Source organism: Helobdella robusta (assembly GCF_000326865.2).
Source record: "Helobdella robusta unplaced genomic scaffold HELROscaffold_23, whole genome shotgun sequence".
Lineage (NCBI taxonomy): Eukaryota > Metazoa > Annelida > Clitellata > Rhynchobdellida > Glossiphoniidae > Helobdella > Helobdella robusta.
This window is the reverse complement of record NW_008704216.1, coordinates 1,365,400-1,385,256: the sequence shown is the minus strand read 5'-3', so window position 1 is coordinate 1,385,256 and position 19,857 is coordinate 1,365,400. Positions and strand designations below refer to the sequence as shown.

Here is a 19,857-nt window from a genome sequence, read left to right as displayed (position 1 = left end):
ATGTATATATATATATATATATATATATATATATATATAATATATATGTCATTGCTGTTGATGTTGTTATCATTAATGATATTGTTAACGTAATTTGATATTCTCTCCATTATTATTTTTGTTATTATTATTATTGTTTTTCTTAATATGAATATAATAGTTTTTTTTTCTTCAAATGTAATTAATCTTAACAATTTCATCTCATCCTAAATGTTAATTCATAATAATTATTACTACAAATATAATAATAATAATTATTATCAATATTATATTTATAATAATAGTTATCACTTACTACTACTACTAAGGTTAAATCATTTTATTATTGCATCCTAATTCTATTTATACATATATGCATTATGTATATATGTATACGTAAAATATATATATATATATATATATACGTAATATATATATATATATATATATATATATACGTAATATATATATATATATATATATATATATTGTTTTTTACCGATTGTGTTGTGGTTGTTATACTAATAATAATAATAAATATATACAAACGACTTTAACAAAATTAAAGTTGTTTTTTTTCTGGTTATTTTTCCAGGGGTTTTACAAAATTTTTTGGCATATTAATTATTAAATTATAGCTGACAAACTTTTTTGCATATTAATTTCTAAATTATAGCTATGATGAAGAATAATTATAATTATTATTTTTATTTTTATTATGGCAGATCGTCGTTTTTCAATTTCTTCTTGATGCACTTGAGAATGGCCCGATAAACGACGTCTTCTGGAACTTCGCCGTCCACCTTTTCAAAAAGATTATCGTCGAAAATTAATTATATTTATATTAAGCTAGATAAATTATTGAATTATTTATTCATTTAATGATTAATTTATTAAGATTTTTATTATGGATACTAACAACGCAGAGTTTGTTCTGTTTAGCGTAGTATTCCACACATTTGGCCTGCTTCTCTTTGAAGAATGTTAATTTGCTCTCAATGATTGCTAGAAATTATTATATTTCACTCATTCAATCAATCATTCATTCATTTATTTATTCAATCATTCATTCATTCATTTGCATTATTTAAAGTTATCTTGAAAAAATCATTTGAAATAGCTTATGAGAATTTAAGGGCTGGTCGTTTATATATTTTTATATATTGATGAAAAATGCTAAGTTTAGAAGAGTTGATGTAGACTATGACAAAAAAGACTATGATGTAGACTATGACAAAAAAGTTACGGCCACCGAACCGTCATCATACGAAGTTCCGCCTAGTTCTGCTTTCTGTTTGTAACGAATTTTCATCGTCTGGTCGGAAACTTTCAAATAGATGGCTACCTGGGTATCGATTATCTCCTTCTCAAATTTGTTCACCTGGTTTTGTAAATGTTCTAGAATGGATATTTCTTTCATAATTTTCTCTGATAGTTTTCAGTCAGAAGTCTCATGAAGGGTAACAGCAAACACAGGCTCTAGGTATGTGAATGCGAGTGAATCAGTGCACCACTGACGTGGCACGTGATAGTCGTCCGTATATCTCACATTGTGAAATATAAATTGTGAAAATTAACCCAACCAACGAAACCTGGTCGATGTTTTTCGGAAATCCATGGATGACGAATTTCGTTCCGTTGTTCGATTCATTTATAAGGCGAACTTTTAAAAGATGTATCACTATATTCTGAATGAATGAATAAATAAATAAATAAGAATTATTAATTTTATAAAATTAATACCACTAGTACTACTAAAAATAATCATAATCAATTAATAATTTGAGACATACATCTTATAGAATAAATTAAAGAGCACAAGTCAGGCGAATCTCTCTAATGACCTGGAGTTGAGCTATAGACAAAAAGTCGAGAAAATATCTGATTTTATATAAGGCTTTCCTTCTTTTTTCAGAGCTATAAATATATTGTTACAGACGTGAAGGCGAGAAGAATTGGTACTTAGAAATTTAAGTGAAGCGCTTGATAATTTAATTAAGAGGCGGAGCCAATGAAAACGGTTGTAAAAGTCATGTGATGCACTTACTAGCAAAAAGGCGTGAACGATTGGAAAGTCACGTGACACGGCATCACCAACTATATAAGGAGGGAGAATAGAAAGAGAGAGAGAGAGAGAGAATACAGAGGGAAGTGCACGAAATAACAAGGAGCGACGAGAATTACGAAGAAGTCAGAAGTTTCAAGCAGTCCTATTATCGCAGAGATATTTTGTGTGCGTACTGCAAACAAATTAGCAATAACGCCCAAGGAGAAGTTTGTCACGAAGAATTCAACACGCGGTCTGCGAGTGAATTACGATAATCTTCCGAGAAGTGGATACTTAGGATTTACGGTCAAGAAACATCTGACGAGAAGAGCTTAATTATTGACGATTAGTTATATCCTATGATTTAACTGTTGATTAGTTATTGTTTTGTATTCTAACGATTTTAACGATCGAACGAACGAGTGATCGATTACGGCAATTGCCAGCTCTGTTTTCTTTCTAATAAAGTCATCTAAAATAAGTCTGTTAAGGAATCAAGAATCCACGTAAAGAGAAATAACCATACCCTACAAGTTCAAGGGTTCGGTTATAACAATATCAATTGACGACAGAAAAAAAACTCACTAAATGGTTGAAAATTTAACCAAATCTATCATAATAACGACGATACCTCATCAAATTGCTTATAATTTAATATAATTAATGGCTTTTAAGAAGAAAAACGTGTTAATTAATCGATGATTTAACATAATTAATGATAACTTATAATATGGTCGAAAATTCAACAAAAACCAGTGGAACTAATTCATTCGCATCCATAGATTCTTTGATTTTCAATCTACTTTCAACGTTTTCTTCGCCTTCTTTCAAGAGGATGTCCTTCAGGGAAATTGACAAGAAACCATTTTCTTCGAGTCTTTTCGATATTGTTCTTTTCCCGCTGCCTGGACCGCCTATTTTTGACGACCATTTGTACAATTTCATAAAACTCAAGTTTAATAATCTTAAAAAACATTAAATTTTAAACTGTTAAAAAGCCACACAAACATTTCTAACCGAGGAGGAATATAACTCTCGCATTCTTCAACTCTAATGAAAATTGTATACTTTTTATTAACTTGACAAATTTACAATTATTATCGTCAAAATTGATGAAAAATTCGATTTTACTTAAAAATATCGTTACAACTTAACGGTAATTAGTTTCATTTCATTACTGTGTAAATTTGATACATACCTTTGGCCATCCTATCTTCATTACCTCATCGTCCACTTACTGGCCACCAAACGAATTCCGCGATGTTATTATACTAATTCATGTTTATTTATGTTTCTTTATATTATTAAAAATCACGTCATTAAAGATCAAATGTGTGTTGAAGATAATTCATTGCGCGCAATTCCTTCTTTCAAAATCATCCAACGCCACTATAATGCGTCGAATGGTACACGCTAAATATAGGATGTATTGATTGATTGAGCGTAAGCAATCATTAAAACACTTTCCAAAAGCCTACTTAATTGAGAAGTATAAGATTGAAAAAGAATAAAACAACATAAATCTGGCGGATAAAGCGGAAACTGAGCTGAAACACCGTAAAATTGGATCAAACGAATCATCGTTGCATGCAAGTTTGGGTGATATAACTTCTAAACCTCAATGGTACAGACAGACAGACATACACAGTTTGCAATTTCGATTGAATAACGCGAAAATAATTGCATATAAAACGTTTTTATTACATTTCAAACAATTTTAAAATAATAAAACAAGCTACAAACAACGGAAAATAATCACGAAAAAATATCAGAGTCTGAATAATTTTGACGAAAACGTCGTAAATTTTCGAGTTTAGCGTTAAAATCATCCAACTCCATGCAGCTGCCGATAAAATTTCTCAAACTGTGACGAGGAACTCTTTCGATTGTACTCAAAATTTCATCCAAGTGGCCTCCAACGGCTGAACTGTTCTGCAAAACGGAGGCAACCGGCACTGAATTGACGTAACCATCGTCATCGATGTTATCCGGTCCTAACAAATTAGCGTGAATTAGTGAAGGAGAGAATATATGGGGGAACGGTTCGTCAATGGTCATTGCATTCTTGAACGTTTCAATAGTGCTGGAGTTGTAATTGAACGATCGCATGAGATACTCGTTGAGCAATTCGAACTTGTTAGCGTACCTCGGTAATTTAGAAACATCTAGATTGCGTCCATACATAATTTGATCAGTTAGCCCACTGAAAACAGCGTGCTGTGCTGAAATTTTATAATTCTTACACATCCCTGGGGATAAACTCCTAAACACGGAACTAAAATTGACGTCTGAGTCATGAGTCTTATCGATACCTGGATTGAACATTCTAAACAACGACGAGTTATTTTCCAATGAGAAGGGTAGGGACAACGATAGTGACAATAATTTGTGTGTGTTGAATGTCAGACCAGATAAATAATCTTTAAGACAGACGCTATTTCCGTGAGATCTGTATTTCAGGGACAGCTGATCTAATCCGACGGCCAAGAGTGCGCTTGTATGATAAGGTAAGTTGGGGTTGTAGTTCAAATGCTCATAAGCAACCGACGACGATGAGGCTGATGAGTTGGCCTGCAGTAATGAGTTTTCCGTGGACAGTGGTAGGACAGAAGCAGATGTTAAGAAAGATTCGTAACTGAGAAAAGTGTTAATTAATGATTTCACTGATGTCGTGAAATCTTTTCTGGCACGTCTGGGGAACGTGTTGACGACCAGGCAACCTTTATTTGGAAACTCATCTAGCAAATAATCTTCAAATACTGACACAGAAAACCCACTGAAAGCATTGTAGGTGTCTGCAAGGATGTGAAATCCTTGCAAATTATCACATTCTTCAGTGAAAAAGTGGATTTTATCTTCAATGTCATATTTTTGTTTACAGTAGGCCTCTGATCCTAAACAGAATAAATCAAATGCCTCTGCGTTATCGTGAAATTCAGCGTTTATTATTTCAATCGATTTAGGATGGAGGTGGGGTCTCAAAAAGTCTGACCACACATTTACTTCATTGTCCAGTTTAAATCTATGCTTTCCAAAAATATTTTGACTGGAAGATGGCAAATAACTTTGTTTAGAATCTACTTTTTTCTCTTCATCATCTGTATACTTTCGGCAATGATGTGGCTCAATTTTATTAGAATCATTGTTCTTATCATTCTCCAGGGAGTTGAGAAAATCATTCTTGTGGACTGTGGAAACTTCGTACAAGTTGATGTCGGCCAGCCATGTCGACGATAAGTTGGTGGATTTTTTAAAATCGTACAACGTTCCATCACTCTTCAAAGTGTTCAAACTATTTTTCAAATCGTAAAATATAACTCGAGGTGTGTAGGTGCTTTCGTTCGTTAGGGTCTTCCCCTCCCTAAAAATCGCATCGTAATTCGTGTCGTTGGATTTTAATTTTTTCTGTTTTAAATTGCTGAGAGTTGAAGTTTGAATGTTCCAAAAATGTGTCCCCACAAAATTCGCGTAATGCCCAAATTGTAAAGTTATTATTTCATTTGCAGACGAAGACATGTTTTAGTAACTAACCGAATATCCGTTTTTTGCAGTTTAGTTACTTGTAAATAACTGAATTATCGCTATAACATCAATAAGGTTATGTTGCCATAGAGAATGCAACGTTTTGAAAATCGAATACAACTTTGGTTAAATCCTGTATTTAAATCGATTAAATCACTCATCTATGAAGAATACTGACAAATAACTTTGTAATTAATTATTTTTAAAACATTATTCTTTCATATAATGTAAAAATATTATGTAGACGGTACATTTATTACGTAATACTACTTTTACAACCTTTAAAGTTTCTTTGATAGTTGTACAAAATAAATAGTTTATATGTTTTTCTATGGTGTTCGCCGTAGGTTTGCTTTTAAAACTTTGTTTTCAAACAATTGTTTGTACATTCAATTTGCTAATTTTTGACCCAAATTTTAAATCCATACTCCGGGTTAGTGAAAAAATGGCGAAAGATTCCAGGTACTAACTGCATGTTTTTAACATTTAAACATTTTTCTATTTTCAATATGATCATTTATTGATTTTACTGATTATGATGAGGAAGGCATGGACATGGACAAGTTTATTATGGATTATTAACATTAAAATTTAATGATTACATTAATTACCATATCAATGAACAAATTCTTTAATTTTATTTTTTTTTCAAAATTTTAATTTACAAAATGAGCCAGTTTTGTAGCAAATATGACAAAAATTTGTGTTAGGACAGGCTCTTTCTTATTGCTAGGATTCTTGATTAGTTTGTGTTTTTATTTAAATTTAAAGACCAGATTTGTTTAGTTTCTCTTTAGTTTAGTTTGTTATACTTTATTTATTTATTTATTAGTGTTGTAGATTAGTTAAAATTTAGATATTTTAGGTTAGTGGTTAGTCAATTTAGTGTGACTCTGCAGAAGGTATTTTTTATGTCTTAAACAAATTCTATATATAGTAATATATATGTGAATTTGTATATGACAGGATGTAGTTATGAACATTAGATGATAAGTAATTTTTAATTATAATTAATAATTATGAATATTTTAAAACCAGATCTCGTCGTAGATCACGTTCCAGATCTCGATCGGCGGGCAGGAGCGAGAGACACAACAAATCATCTAGGAGGAAATCCCCAGATAGGAGAAGATCAAAATCACCGACTTACAAAAGGAGCAAAGATAGTAAAAATCACAAAGATAGCAGAAAGTATTTTAACCTTATAACTTAAGTTTTCTTTTTGTTAAAAGTTATTAATATTATTTAAATTATAATTATCTAATTATTCTTTATCTTATTGTTAACTAAAAAAAAACACTAAATCTTGCCATTTAAATTGTTTTCAACAATTTAGGCGCCGACGTTTGAGGAGTCGCAGTAGAGACAGATCTCGGTCACCTATTACCAAAGATTCTAAAAAAAAGTTTTCTCCTGATTTGCATAAAAATGAAAATCAAGATGCTCCCCTGGATAAGGTATTTTTCATTTAGTCATAATTTTGTACTATAATTTTGTTATAATATCATAAAATCGTGAATGAAAATAATTATTTAGTTTGTAATGAACATTTCAGTACTATGGTCATGAAAGTCATGGCTAAGCCATGCTTGTTATTTTCAACCCTTAACATTAATTAATGAATTGTATAAGTCGGAGCAACAAAATTCATTTTCTTTATATAGAGAAAAAATTTTTTAACCAAATTTATCTTCGAAATATTCATCCATTTAAAACTTGCCTACAATGTGAACTTGAATACTCACATCTCCTCGGTTTAATAATTTGTTGATTTTTTTTCTTGAAGGAGGCAGAGCAGGAGAGGTTAGAGAGAGAGATGAAGAAGAGAAGAGAGAGGATTGAACAGTGGAGGGCGGAAAGAAAAAAATTAAATGGAGAGAGTAGTGTAGAAGTGGAGAGTGGCAATAAGGAGGATGTCAATGTAAGTATTTTGTTGTCTCTCTCTGGAATATTTGTTTTTTTTTCTAGGTTGTTGTTGTTGTTTCTGATATTGTTTTTTTTATTTGCTGTTATATTTTATTAAATTATTATTAAATTAAATTATTTAAATTATTTTAAATTGATTTCAGAATTACTTGAAAACAAATAAAATTTTATTACAAAAATTTTTCGTAGGAGACTACCAAAACGTGGACTCTTGAAGATGACGATGAGGATGATGAAATGGCGTCTACTGCTGCTGCAGCGGCTGCTGCTACGACAGATGATACTGCTACGACAGCTGCTGCTACAGTTGTTACATCAGCTGCTGTTGTAGCTGCTGCCGCTGCTGCTTCACAAGACGAAGTGAAGATGGAAGAGGATGAGGAAGAAATAGATCCTTTGGATGCTTATATGATGGTGAGGATGATGATGATGATTGTGATTATGATGTCGAAAATGTTGTCAATTATGTACACACACACACACACACACACACACACACATACACAGGCGGTTGATGAAGAAGTGAAGGAGATAAAAAGAAAGGACGACAAAAAGTTACCGAAACCTCTTAACGAAAAGGTTGCACTTTGTCATTTTCGCTTCTAATCCTATCATTGGAAGGATAATAATGACATTGTTATTAGTTGGATAGTAAAATTGTTGTTGATACTAATGTAGTTTCATCATGCATCCAATGATACAAATAGGTTTTAGCAGCTCCAGCCACAACAACATCAGTGTCAACACCATCCTCTTCTTCATCTTCTTCATCATTAACGACATCAACAACATCGAAAAAGGTTACAATTATAAAAGCTGTAGCCATCAATAAGAAGAGTCAAAATGAGCAGCAGATGCAGCAACCACAACAACCACAAAAATCTTTAGGTAAAGGAGAGCTGATGGAGTCCAATATCGATGCTATGGAGGTTTGTTTGAGGAATCTGCTCAAGTTTATCCACTGTTTAAGAACATTAAGTGCATGTGTACTAGAGTTTAATAATATTAGAGTGTAATAAGTGCAAGCGTACTTTGAGTGTAAGCACATTAAGTGTACAGTGTACTGGTACATAATTATTTTTATTATTTTTATTAATTGTTTTTATTAATTATTTTTATTTTTTGTAGTACTCATCGGAGGAGGAGGCTGAAGATTTGGATGATGCCATGAGCAGGCTGACTAAGAAAAGAAAGGTGAGTCTTATCTGATTGGTTGCTTGTCCTGCCTGATCGGTCGTTCTGATTGGTCGTTCTGATTGGCTGGTTATTTTATGATTGGCTAGTTAGTTTTGCATGTTTTTGGTTATGTTTGTGTTTGTCTAATAATTGATTGACTATGAGTTACGCGAAATAAAAAACGAAATGCGTATTTAAAGCAAACATTGTTACTCAAAAACATGCGCGCATACACACATGCACACACACACATACAAACATACACACATACAAACACACACGCATACAAACATACACACATACAAATACGTAGGAGTTGATAATGTCAGACCACAGCAAGATTTACTACAGACCATTCAGGAAAAATTTCTATGTCGAGGTCCCTGAGATCGCCAAGATGGATCAAGATGGTTGGTACTGGTGATGATGATGACGACGACGACGATGATGGTGACGATGACGATGATGATTGCAATGACGATGATGATTGTAAAGATGATGATGATGATGATGATGATTGCGATGTCAAGAATAATAGTTGAAATAACTTTAAAGAAAAATCATAACTATTTCCATTGTCGCAATCATCATCATCACCATCACAAACACCACCATCATCATCGTCGTCGTCGTCATCATCATCACCATCACAACCACCATCATCACCATCGTCATCATCATCGTTACAGAGGTCGAACGGTACAGATTACAGTTGGAGGATATAACGGTTAGAGGTAAAAATTGTCCAAAACCAATCAAAACCTGGGCCCAGAGTGGAGTTAGCAAGAAGGTTCTCGATTGTTTGAAGAAGTAAGTCGTTTTTTCATTCATTCATTTATTCATTCGTTTACTCATTCATTCGTAACACCATTTGCATTCATTCATTCTATCATTTGCAATTCACTGTCTTCACCGTCTTCAATTTTTTTCATTTTGCATTCTCGCCTTCTGCATTCGCTCGTTCGTTCGTTCATTCATTTACTCCTAATTCATCCGTCATTCACCATTCGCATTCATTCAATCATCGTCCATTCATTCGTTCCTTTCTTCATTGAATAACTGAATACGAATCAACCCACAAACAAACAACACCAATACAGGAACGAACAAACAACACAACACACAAACAAATAACACCAACACAAACAAACACACACACACAATCAATCAAACAAACACCGCTAACAACGCAGAAACAACTTTGAGAAGCCAACTCCAATCCAGTGCCAATCCCTGCCCATCATAATGTCGGGCCGGGATATGATCGGGATCGCCAAAACCGGAAGTGGAAAGACCCTCGCCTTCCTGCTGCCTATGTTCAGGCATATCGCCGACCAGCCAGAGTTGGAATCAGATGACGGACCCATTGGTTAGGAGCGAGTTTGGAGATATCTGTCGGATGCATGTCTTATGATGTTTGATAATTGAGAATGTGATGATGTTAATGTGATGGTGCTGTTTCGTTGGAATATGTCGTTACGGTAATTACGGCGATATTGATAATGACGAAGATGGATAGTGGTTATGATGAGGATGATGATGAGGATTGTAATAGATTACTAAGAAATTGTGATGTATGGTAAAATTAGTAGGGTTCATAAAGACCTATGTGATCATATTCATCACTGTTAACTTCGTCAATTGCATTGCTCTATTTTAACGTGGCACATCTCTAAAATTCCTAATTCCTGACCGACCAGCGATCATCATGACTCCAACGAGAGAGCTGGCCATGCAGATCGGCAAGGAGTGCAGGAAGTTCAGTAAGTCGTTGAATCTCCGCTGTGTCTGCGTCTACGGGGGCACCGGCATTTCAGAACAAATTGCCGAGTTGAAAAGAGGGGCGGAGATTATCGTTTGCACTCCTGGCAGAATGATTGACATGCTGGCGGCCAATAGTGGTTAGTTGCTTGATGCTGGCAACCAATAAGAATTTGTTGTTGTTTGGTGTTTGTTTGTAGCCAATATGAATTTGTTCCTTGATGTTTCTTGGTCGATGAGAGTCGGTTATTTTATGTTATGTTAATGAGGCGATGAACGTGATTGGCTGTTTGATGTTTGTGTTAGGGGAATGAATAATGAATAACTTGCGTGTTCACGTGCGAACTAACCAGGCAAAGTGACGAACTTACGGAGGTGCACGTACATTGTACTGGACGAGGCAGACAGGATGTTTGACATGGGCTTTGAACCTCAAGTTTGTAATTTACTAATCTGTTTGTTCTTGTCTATATTATAAAGTGAAATGTGATTATACTCGCACCCCGGTTACATTTTATTACATTGTAATAGTAGAAAGGTTTTTTGGTTTCATATGAATAATTGCGTTTTGACATTACCATCAGGTCTCTCTAAACTACTAACTAACACGCGCGCACACACACACACACACACGCACACACACACGCACACACAACCCAACTTGCAGGTGATGAAGATAGTGGACAACGTACGTCCAGACAGACTGACCGTCATGTTCAGCGCGACCTTCCCGCGGCAGATGGAAGCCCTGGCCCGCAGGGTCCTCACGAAGCCCATCGAAGTCACCGTCGGAGGTCGGAGTGTCGTCTGCGCCGATGTTGAACAGTTCATCGTTAGTCGGCCATTCTTTTCGACTTGATGTCGATTTTATATTTTTTGCAGTTGGTTTTATGTTGCTGTTGTTATCATTTTGATCATCCTCATCATCATCATCATTCTCATCTTCATCAACATCATCATCAACATCGTCATCATCAACAACAGATAGTTCTGGAAGACACGCAAAAATTTCTGAAACTCCTCGAGATCCTTGGTCTCTACCAGGAGAGAGGCTCGTGCCTGGTGTTCGTCCACAAGCAGGAGCATGCAGACGAACTGATGAAGAACTTGCTGAAGCACGGCTACCCGTGCATGTCGTTGCATGGAGGCATCGATCAATACGATAGGGACAGCACCATGGAAGATTTTAAAGCTGGAAATATCAAACTGCTGGTAAGTTGGTTGGTTGGTTGGCCGGTTGGTTGGTTGGCTGGCTGGTTGGTTGGTTGGTTGGTTGGTTGGTTGGTTGGTTGGCTGGCTGGTTGGCCGGTTGGTTGGTTGATTTGTTAGTTGGTTAGAACTGTTTGAATGTATGGTTTTATTTTATAAACTGTGTCTAATATTTCAATAAATTGCATTTAACAATGCACTTTTCAAAATGAATTGATCACTAATCGAGCCATCGAAACCATTCAATCAATATAACAATTGACCAATCAACCAATCACACAACTAGCCAATCAACTCAGCCAATCACACAACCAACCAATCAACCAATCACAAAACCAACCGACCAATCAGATCGCCACTTCGGTTTGTAGCAGAGGTCTCGATGTAAAGGACCTCGTTCTGGTTGTCAACTATGACTGTCCTAATCATTACGAAGATTACGTGCATCGGTGTGGGTTAGTATCTCTTTCTCTCTCTCTCTCTCTCTCTCTCTCTCTCTCTCTCTCTCTCCTTTTTTTTTATTTTCTACCCTATATATTTATTCATCTGTCTGAATTATCTGTCTAACATTTTCCTTCTTCCATTTTTATCTTTCTTCTCCATCTTTTAAACAGTTACTAATAAACTTAAACCTTTGTCGTCATCATCATCATCACTCCCAGACGCACTGGGCGGGCGGGGAACCACGGGTACGCCTACACGTTCGTCTCACATGACCAGGGCAGACACGCCGGTGACCTCATCAAGGCCCTCGAACTTTCGAAAACCCCCGTCCCCGAAGAGTTGAAGGTCTTGTGGCAAAAGTTCAAGGACGAAATGGAAGCTGTTAGTTTCTGTCTGTTTGTCTTCTCTATTTCTCTTTATATCCATCTGTTTGTCTATATCTCTCTATCTCTCTCTATCTATCTATCTATCTATATATCTATCTCCTTTTTTCTGTATTTGTTCATCTAGTTTTGAATGTGTTTGTATTAATAAAAAAGTGAATGCATGAATGAATAAATGAATGAATGAACGTAACAGGATGGAAAGAAGATATCAAGTTACAGTGGCTTCCACGGCAAGGGCTTCAAATTCGACGAGACAGAAGCCGAACTTGCGAACGACAGGAAGAAGCTGCAGAAGGCCGCTCTAGGACTGCAGGACAGCGATGATGAAGACGCTGGATTGGATGTACGCCTGGTTTTTTTTTTTTGTTTTTCACACATGCGCACATACATAGGCACGTACACACACACACACACACACACACACACACACACACAAACAAACAAATAAACACAGATCGAGCAGAAGATAGAGCGAATGTTTGCAAGCCGAAAGAGGGTTTGTGACGTCAACCAATCACTGACCTCCTTGCCATCGGCCAGCAACATCAACAACGTTCAATCTCAATCCAACCTCGAGAAATTGGAACTTGCTAAGAAGGCTGCCAGTCAGATTAACATACTCAAGAATACAACCGGTTCGTTCGTTTGTATGTCTGTCTGTGTATGCGTATCTTTTTTATGTAGATGTGTTTGTATGTGCGTCTGTCTGTCTTTTTGATGGAGTGAGTGAGTGAATGAGGACTTTCTTTCATGAATATAATGTATCCTGCTGATTAATTTTTTAACATTTTAAAAAACAGCTGAACCCTTGGACGTCAACCAGCAGGCGGCAGCTGCCATTCTGAAGGGAGGCGTGGCCGTCACCCATGTCTCGGTCACTGATTGGATCATTCAAACATTCAAATTTAATTACTCGCTTTTTTGCCTTTGGCTTTCTATGACTCGATTTTTAATTGACCCCTTAATTTTTTTTGGTTTCAATACGTGTTTTATTATTGGATGTTAGAGTCCGCACAGTAAATAATCGCACCTCTCTTACAGCAATTTAGTAACAAAATTATTTTATCCACAAACAGTCAAAAACTATCGCCGAACAAATGGCGGAGAAGATAAACGCCAAATTAGGTTACCGACCGATGACGGAAGAGGAGAAGGAGGCGGAGTTAGGAATCCTACCAGCCAATCAGGTTGCAGAACCAACGAAGAGGTATGAAGAGGAGCTTGAGATCAATGATTTCCCCCAGACGGCCAGATGGAAAGTGACATCTAGAGTAAGAAGTTTTTATTCTATTATATTAATACAAACCCCGACACATTAGAAACACGTGTTTGAAGATTGAAACAACCAAACATTTCAAACGCACATTAAAACACCCACCCATCCACTAAAACACTAACTGAATAACAGGAGGCCCTGTCTCAAATTAGTGAGTTCTCAGACGCTGGTATCACCGTCAGAGGTATCTACATACCCCCAAATAAAGATCCTAAAGAAGGTGAGAGGAAATTGTATTTGGGTATCGAAGCTACGAGTGAGATAGCCGTGCAGAAAGCAAAGGCGGAAATAACCAGGCTCATCAAAGAGGAGCTTGTACGATTGGTTGGTATATTCGTTTCTCCGAAAGATCGGCTATTTTATAATAATTTTACATATACCTACATACGAAGAATAATAATAAGAATAATAACAAAATAATAACAATATATTATTATTTCTCACAGCAAAACTCTTACCAGCCAATCAGCAAAAACCGATACAAAGTTTTATAAGGGCGGCAATGATGATGAAAATGATGGCTGTGTTGACGACGACGACGATGATGATGGTAACTATTGTAATAGCGGTGAGGACTATTATTATCATCATCTACACACAATAATTATATCGATACCACAATGATGGCTCGATTGAACGGATTTCGAACTATTTTATGAAAATGTTTTACTGGCTCTTTATTGATCTTATATTATTATTCATTTTAATTATCAATTTTGTGGTCATTTAAAAAAACAACAAACCTGTTTGAAATTATGTGATTTTTGATATTGCATTACAATAATAATAATATAAATATAATAATTATCATAATTATAGAAATAATATTATTTGTAGAAATACGAGTTTTATAATTACGAAATTGAACTTGTGTCTTCTGTAACAACCTTGATCATAAGTAAACTACCGAAAATTTCTTTCAAAGGTTGAATATTTTTGTTGTATCTACTTACTCTTCACTTATTTAGTTCTTTTTTTTTATTTTGTTGGTCATTTTTTCTAGATAACTAAGTTTTATGGTCAGTTTTCAAGCGTTTTTTCTCAGGTTCATCAATCAATTAGTCTTCCTACTTTTGCCAAATCATCATAAAACTAACATTGAATTGTTGAAAAACAGATCTTTTTTGTTCCATAAGTGTAATAAGTGTAATTTCATCTAATTTTTAATTGGTTTTCTCAATTTTATGACAAAATTTGGTTGCGGTCGATAGGTCACCCATCCAAGTGCCAGTCGCGATCAAGTTCGCTCAACTGACATTTAACAATTAAGATTGAATACAACATGAATCTAGTGAATAACTACAAGCTTAATTCATTATATCAGTGCCACATTTTTAAAATCGAATTCTAGTGCATATTCAGTATAACGTAATGATAACCGATCGGTCGGTTCAGGATACTTACTATATATCCAAAACGTCAGAATTTCCAACACCAAAATATGCAGTTTTTAGCTATCAAAAGTCTTACTTCTTACACCAGTGTTGTAATCTCCTGAAGATCCCACTTCTGACACCAGTGTTGTAATCTCCTGAAGATCACACTTCTGACACCAGTGTTGTGACCTCTTCGACCTCGTACGTAACTACCAACCCCGATGTTATAGCTTCAATACTCGCTATATCTCCAACACTGTGTCGTAGCTTCCAACGATAGCCAAGAGATCGTTTATCCGTAGGTTCAAGATTTCCGATATTTGAACACAACTACATCGAACGCAAACTATAAAAACAGAACCCTAACACCCACCCTCAAGGATTAGGGCTCGGCTATTTCAACTCTATAAAATCCGATTCGTATTTCTGAGTTCAGTTTTTAATTAGTTTTTGTAGAGTTTTACAGTGTTTTACAGACTTCAAGTCCTTCAGAGAATGGCAAACTCTTCAGAAACTATCTTTCAAACTCTTCAGAAACTATTTAAACTCTATAGTTCAGTTTTTAATCGGTTTTTATTGAGTTTTACAGTGTTTTACATACTTCAAGTTCTTCAGACTTCTGCAACTAGGATCTTTCATATTGTTATAACCGACCCCTTGTTTTACTCGTTATAATACATCCTCATCGGAGGTATGAGAGTTCCAACCATTGAAGTATATAATTATATTGAATTATATAATTCCATGGTTTCAACTAATTTTCATAATTCTTCTCAAAAACCACATCTCAGCAGCATTGATCCTTTTTTCCATTTCTTTAGAAATTGTTCACTAATCAGAGCCGTAATGATAGCACCCTAACAGTTTTAATTTGTTGATATTCTGATTTTACTGTTGGTGAGGATGTTTTTCATTTTAGAATGTTTTCCTTCTTTTAATTCTGTTTCATTCGTTCAATTAATTATCCATTCACTCATACATAAATATATACATAATATATATTTATATAAAGTACGTATATGTGTTTGTGTTATATTTATACAAGGTTCAAAAGCTGGTTCTTTGCATGTCAAAATCTAGTACCTCTGTGAACTATACATGCTTTTATATAGCCCTCTGTGTATATTACATTATATATGTGTGTATATATATGTGTGAGAGTGTGTGTATTTTCATATACATAAATCATAATTTCACGAATATAATATATATATATATATATAGGTATATGTATGTATGTAAATATATCAATCATGTAGATAGAATATATGTCATGTATTTTAATAAATTAAGTAAAATAAGTATTATAAAATTAAATGCGTTTTTATAGTAAATGTTTTGTAACTTTCAAGATTTTTTTACCTCTAATTGACCATATTCTTCAAAATTGACATTATGTAAATTTATTATCATTTATGTATCCATGTTTATTATACGTGATGATTTTTTCTTTAAAAAGGTTACGTTTCTTTGTTTTCCTTTTAAGGTGATTAGTTTACATTTAAGGTGACCTACTTGTTTACCAACGTCTGATTGGTTAAAAATTCTATGACCTAGCCTAAATTTAGTTTTTTGCATGCTAATTCAGCCACAAAATCATCCCAAAAAATAGTTTCTGTCAAAGAGTTTTTGGAAAAATTCTAAATTTTTGCAGAAGTATCAAAAGATTTTATTAACATTTTTTGAAAAAACATTCTGAGATCTGCTTTTAACGACCTTGCAAATGCACGGCTCGACCTAATCAGGACAATTAGGCATAATGCAAAACTGTAAACATCATTGTTTACGCAAGATAAGCCATCATACAACAATCGCACGTATATAATAATAATGAAAAATAAACCATATATAAAACGCATGCAATAATAACATAGTTAGTAAGAAGAACTAAGAAGATAAAATAAATAAGCGCTATAGAAACAAAGCCAGGGGTCCAATTTTGTACTTTCTAAAAATAGGTGATTGTTTTAAAAATTAAAAGATTGACATTATTGACTCATTCATTAACTATCTAATTAACTGATCTCACGTCGTTTGTAACTTTTTATTAAATTTTAGTTTATTATTAGATTAGATTAGAAAAGTGGCATTTAAAATTAATAATTAAATTAGTTTACTATTTAACAGTGGTTAAACCTAAAAATAATGCAAGTTGCTAAAGAAGGCTTAATGTTAATCAATCCTATTAATGCTAAATCTAGAAGTTAAAATTTGAAATTTTGTTTCTTCCCTTGGGCCTGTGGTGTTGACTGGTTGCAGAGATTGATGAAGTTGAATTCAAGAAGATTATTACTTAAGCCTTGAAAGGTTAATTATTTTAATTTATTCATTCATTCAGTCAGTCATCATTTATTTATTTATTTGTTCATTCAAAAATCAAACAGATCAGTGTTCAAATCTATTCATATTTCAATGGCAGTCAATTATTCATTCATTCATTCATTCATTCATTCATTCATTCATTCATTCATTCATTCATTCATAAAAACCCTAATAAACAAACAAAAACAATACATCTTTGTTTAGAGTTTCAATTAATTAAAAAGATTAAAACCATTAGGCTTTGATCAGAGATATATATATAATAATATTTATAATATATATATATGATATGTAATCAAAATGACATATAATGGATATTTAGGCCAGTTTTCTATTATAACAATGAACACATGTGCATACATTTGTGTGGCATTTTGTAGATAGATACATATTATATTTCTATTTCTAACAAAGTTACATTCCAACTTAGACTTATGCCACTACTTAGGTTTATGCCTTATAAAAAGTAATTTTTGTGAAATAGTTTTATTTTTTTAAAAGAAAGTAAAGTTTATTAGTTTATTTTGTTTTATAGTTCAGTCTTTTTATTACTGTGATTATTATTATTATCATTATTATTATTATTATTGTTATAATTATATTGATATTTTTTGCAGGCACTTTGAAAAGTCTTCCTTCTACTGATCAAGATGGTGGTGGTTATGAAAGGCTGGATTCAATAGTGAAAGATTAATAATAACAACACCAACTATAATAATAATAATAAACAAAACACAATTAAATGCACATTTAAACTTGCTAGCAACAACTTGACTAGAAACATTTAAACATCTAAACGAAAATGAAGTTATCAGCGAGGCTTTTGTTGAGGGCCGTAGCCAGGAGTCGATCGACGCTTGGCCAGCAGATAGCAGACGACATAGAGAGGTACTCGCAGCTGCAACCGACTGCACTTACGTTGCAGAACTATATTGATTTTGGTTAGGGGCTCTTCTGTGTTAGTTGACTGAATGACCAACATACATACGTACATACATACATACATACATACACACATACATACATACACATTGAACAAGGGTAGCATGTATTAAACTCCATATACAAAAATTACATGTTTGTATAGAAACACATTATTCAAATATACATACTTACACACACATTATACATGTTTTTGCAAGTTCGCATATGTATATAATATACATATTATACAAAAGATGTTGAGGAAGACAATCTTTCATTTAATTTAAATAGGAAAGATAGTTGTAGGTATGAAGATTCTTCTAATTTATAGTTACACTCTGACCTACATACACATACATAGGTGCATACATACATACAAATACATACGTATATTCCCACATGCGTATACACATACACATACAGACAGGCATACAAATTCGTACATACATACACATATACCCACCACCCACATGCATACATACATACATTGTCTTGTTTCTAGAACTTTTAACATTGTTTGCTAATGATGGTAAACAGTTTTTTCATTGTGTATGCAAATCTAGGCATGTATGTATGTATGTATGTTTGTTTGTATGTATGTATGTATGTATGTATGTATGTATGTCTGTATGTATGTATGTATGTATGTTTGTACATGTATTCATAGGCAGACAAAGCACTAAAGAAACACAACACTGCTCATATATATCTATGTTTTTTTAAACATCACATTAATCTAAGTGAGATTGATCATGGGATTCAAGATGTTTGTTTACATTGCTATCTCAATTTTCATTGGCTGATATTTATAATAATATTATTATTATTATTATTATTATTGATTTTTAATTTTTTAATGAATAAAATTAAGTTTTAAATAAAATTAGTTCAATGTCCCTCCTTCTTTTACTCATCCATCCATCCATCCAAATGTTCTTTTTTCATACATACATTTATTCATTTATTAAATCCATCCAGCCATCATGTCACATGTAATATGCCCACACGTACACATATACATACATAAACACACACACACACATGCAGGCAAAAGCAAAAATGAATTGAATTCTTTGGACTATCTGATGAAAGAGCTCCCAGTAAGGTTCTCAAACATAATGAGGGAGTTTTACCTACTACCGCCACAATTACTTGAAACCAGTTCTGTTCGAACGCTCCAAGGATGGTATGTGCTTGTGTGTGAGTGAGTGTGTTTGTGTGTGTGTGTGTGTGTATGAAATGAGATGAATGACTGTATGTATGTATGTGTGTGCTTTTATGTTTGTTTATTTGTTGGTTAGTTTTGTACGTACGTACGTATGTGTGAGTGAGTGAGTGAGTGAGTGTGTGTGTGTGTGTGTGTGTTGTATGCTATGTTAATTTATGTTAATTTATTCACGTATGATAGGTACGAGCAGAGTTTTTTTGAGTTGATGCAGATGAAGAGATTGCCATTGAATGACGAAAAGTCTATTGATAAGTAAGTCGTCGTTATTGATGATGATGGTG

At 33.9% G+C, this 19,857-nt stretch overlaps 4 protein-coding genes across 4 annotated transcripts in view; 2 read left to right on the top strand and 2 right to left on the bottom strand.

Annotated features, from left to right (window-relative positions):
* Positions 1–695: 695 nt before the first annotated feature.
* On the bottom strand, positions 696–3,234 carry HELRODRAFT_172327 (hypothetical protein; the record flags this gene model as incomplete). The annotated part of the gene is made up of 6 exons (XM_009018992.1): positions 696–782; positions 899–984; positions 1,237–1,360; positions 1,572–1,667; positions 2,780–2,940; positions 3,225–3,234. 6 exons carry the CDS (start codon positions 3,232–3,234, stop codon positions 696–698), a joined length of 564 nt encoding a protein of 187 aa, XP_009017240.1.
* Positions 3,235–3,781: 547 nt separating this feature from the next.
* On the bottom strand, positions 3,782–5,542 carry HELRODRAFT_172326 (hypothetical protein; the record flags this gene model as incomplete). Its single annotated transcript, XM_009018991.1, has 1 exon — positions 3,782–5,542. One exon carries the CDS (start codon positions 5,540–5,542, stop codon positions 3,782–3,784), a length of 1,761 nt encoding a protein of 586 aa, XP_009017239.1.
* A 4,353-nt stretch (positions 5,543–9,895) lies between these two features.
* Positions 9,896–14,441, top strand: HELRODRAFT_187002 (hypothetical protein; the record flags this gene model as incomplete). The annotated part of the gene is made up of 14 exons (XM_009018990.1): positions 9,896–10,019; positions 10,351–10,551; positions 10,765–10,847; positions 11,079–11,243; positions 11,396–11,623; positions 11,972–12,075; positions 12,283–12,445; positions 12,644–12,793; positions 12,905–13,085; positions 13,251–13,324; positions 13,527–13,720; positions 13,858–14,050; positions 14,173–14,246; positions 14,321–14,441. The coding sequence occupies 13 exons, from the start codon at positions 9,896–9,898 to the stop codon at positions 14,218–14,220; spliced, it is 1,908 nt and encodes a 635-aa protein (XP_009017238.1). The 3' UTR covers positions 14,221–14,246; positions 14,321–14,441.
* A 3,600-nt stretch (positions 14,442–18,041) lies between these two features.
* Positions 18,042–19,857, top strand: part of HELRODRAFT_111666 (hypothetical protein) — a 5,141-nt gene continuing 3,325 nt past the window's right edge. The window contains exons 1-3 of the mRNA XM_009018989.1: positions 18,042–18,365; positions 19,396–19,534; positions 19,757–19,828. Coding sequence (XP_009017237.1) covers positions 18,227–18,365; positions 19,396–19,534; positions 19,757–19,828 — 350 coding nt within the window. The 5' untranslated portion in view covers positions 18,042–18,226. The remainder of the gene's footprint in view (positions 18,366–19,395; positions 19,535–19,756; positions 19,829–19,857) is intronic.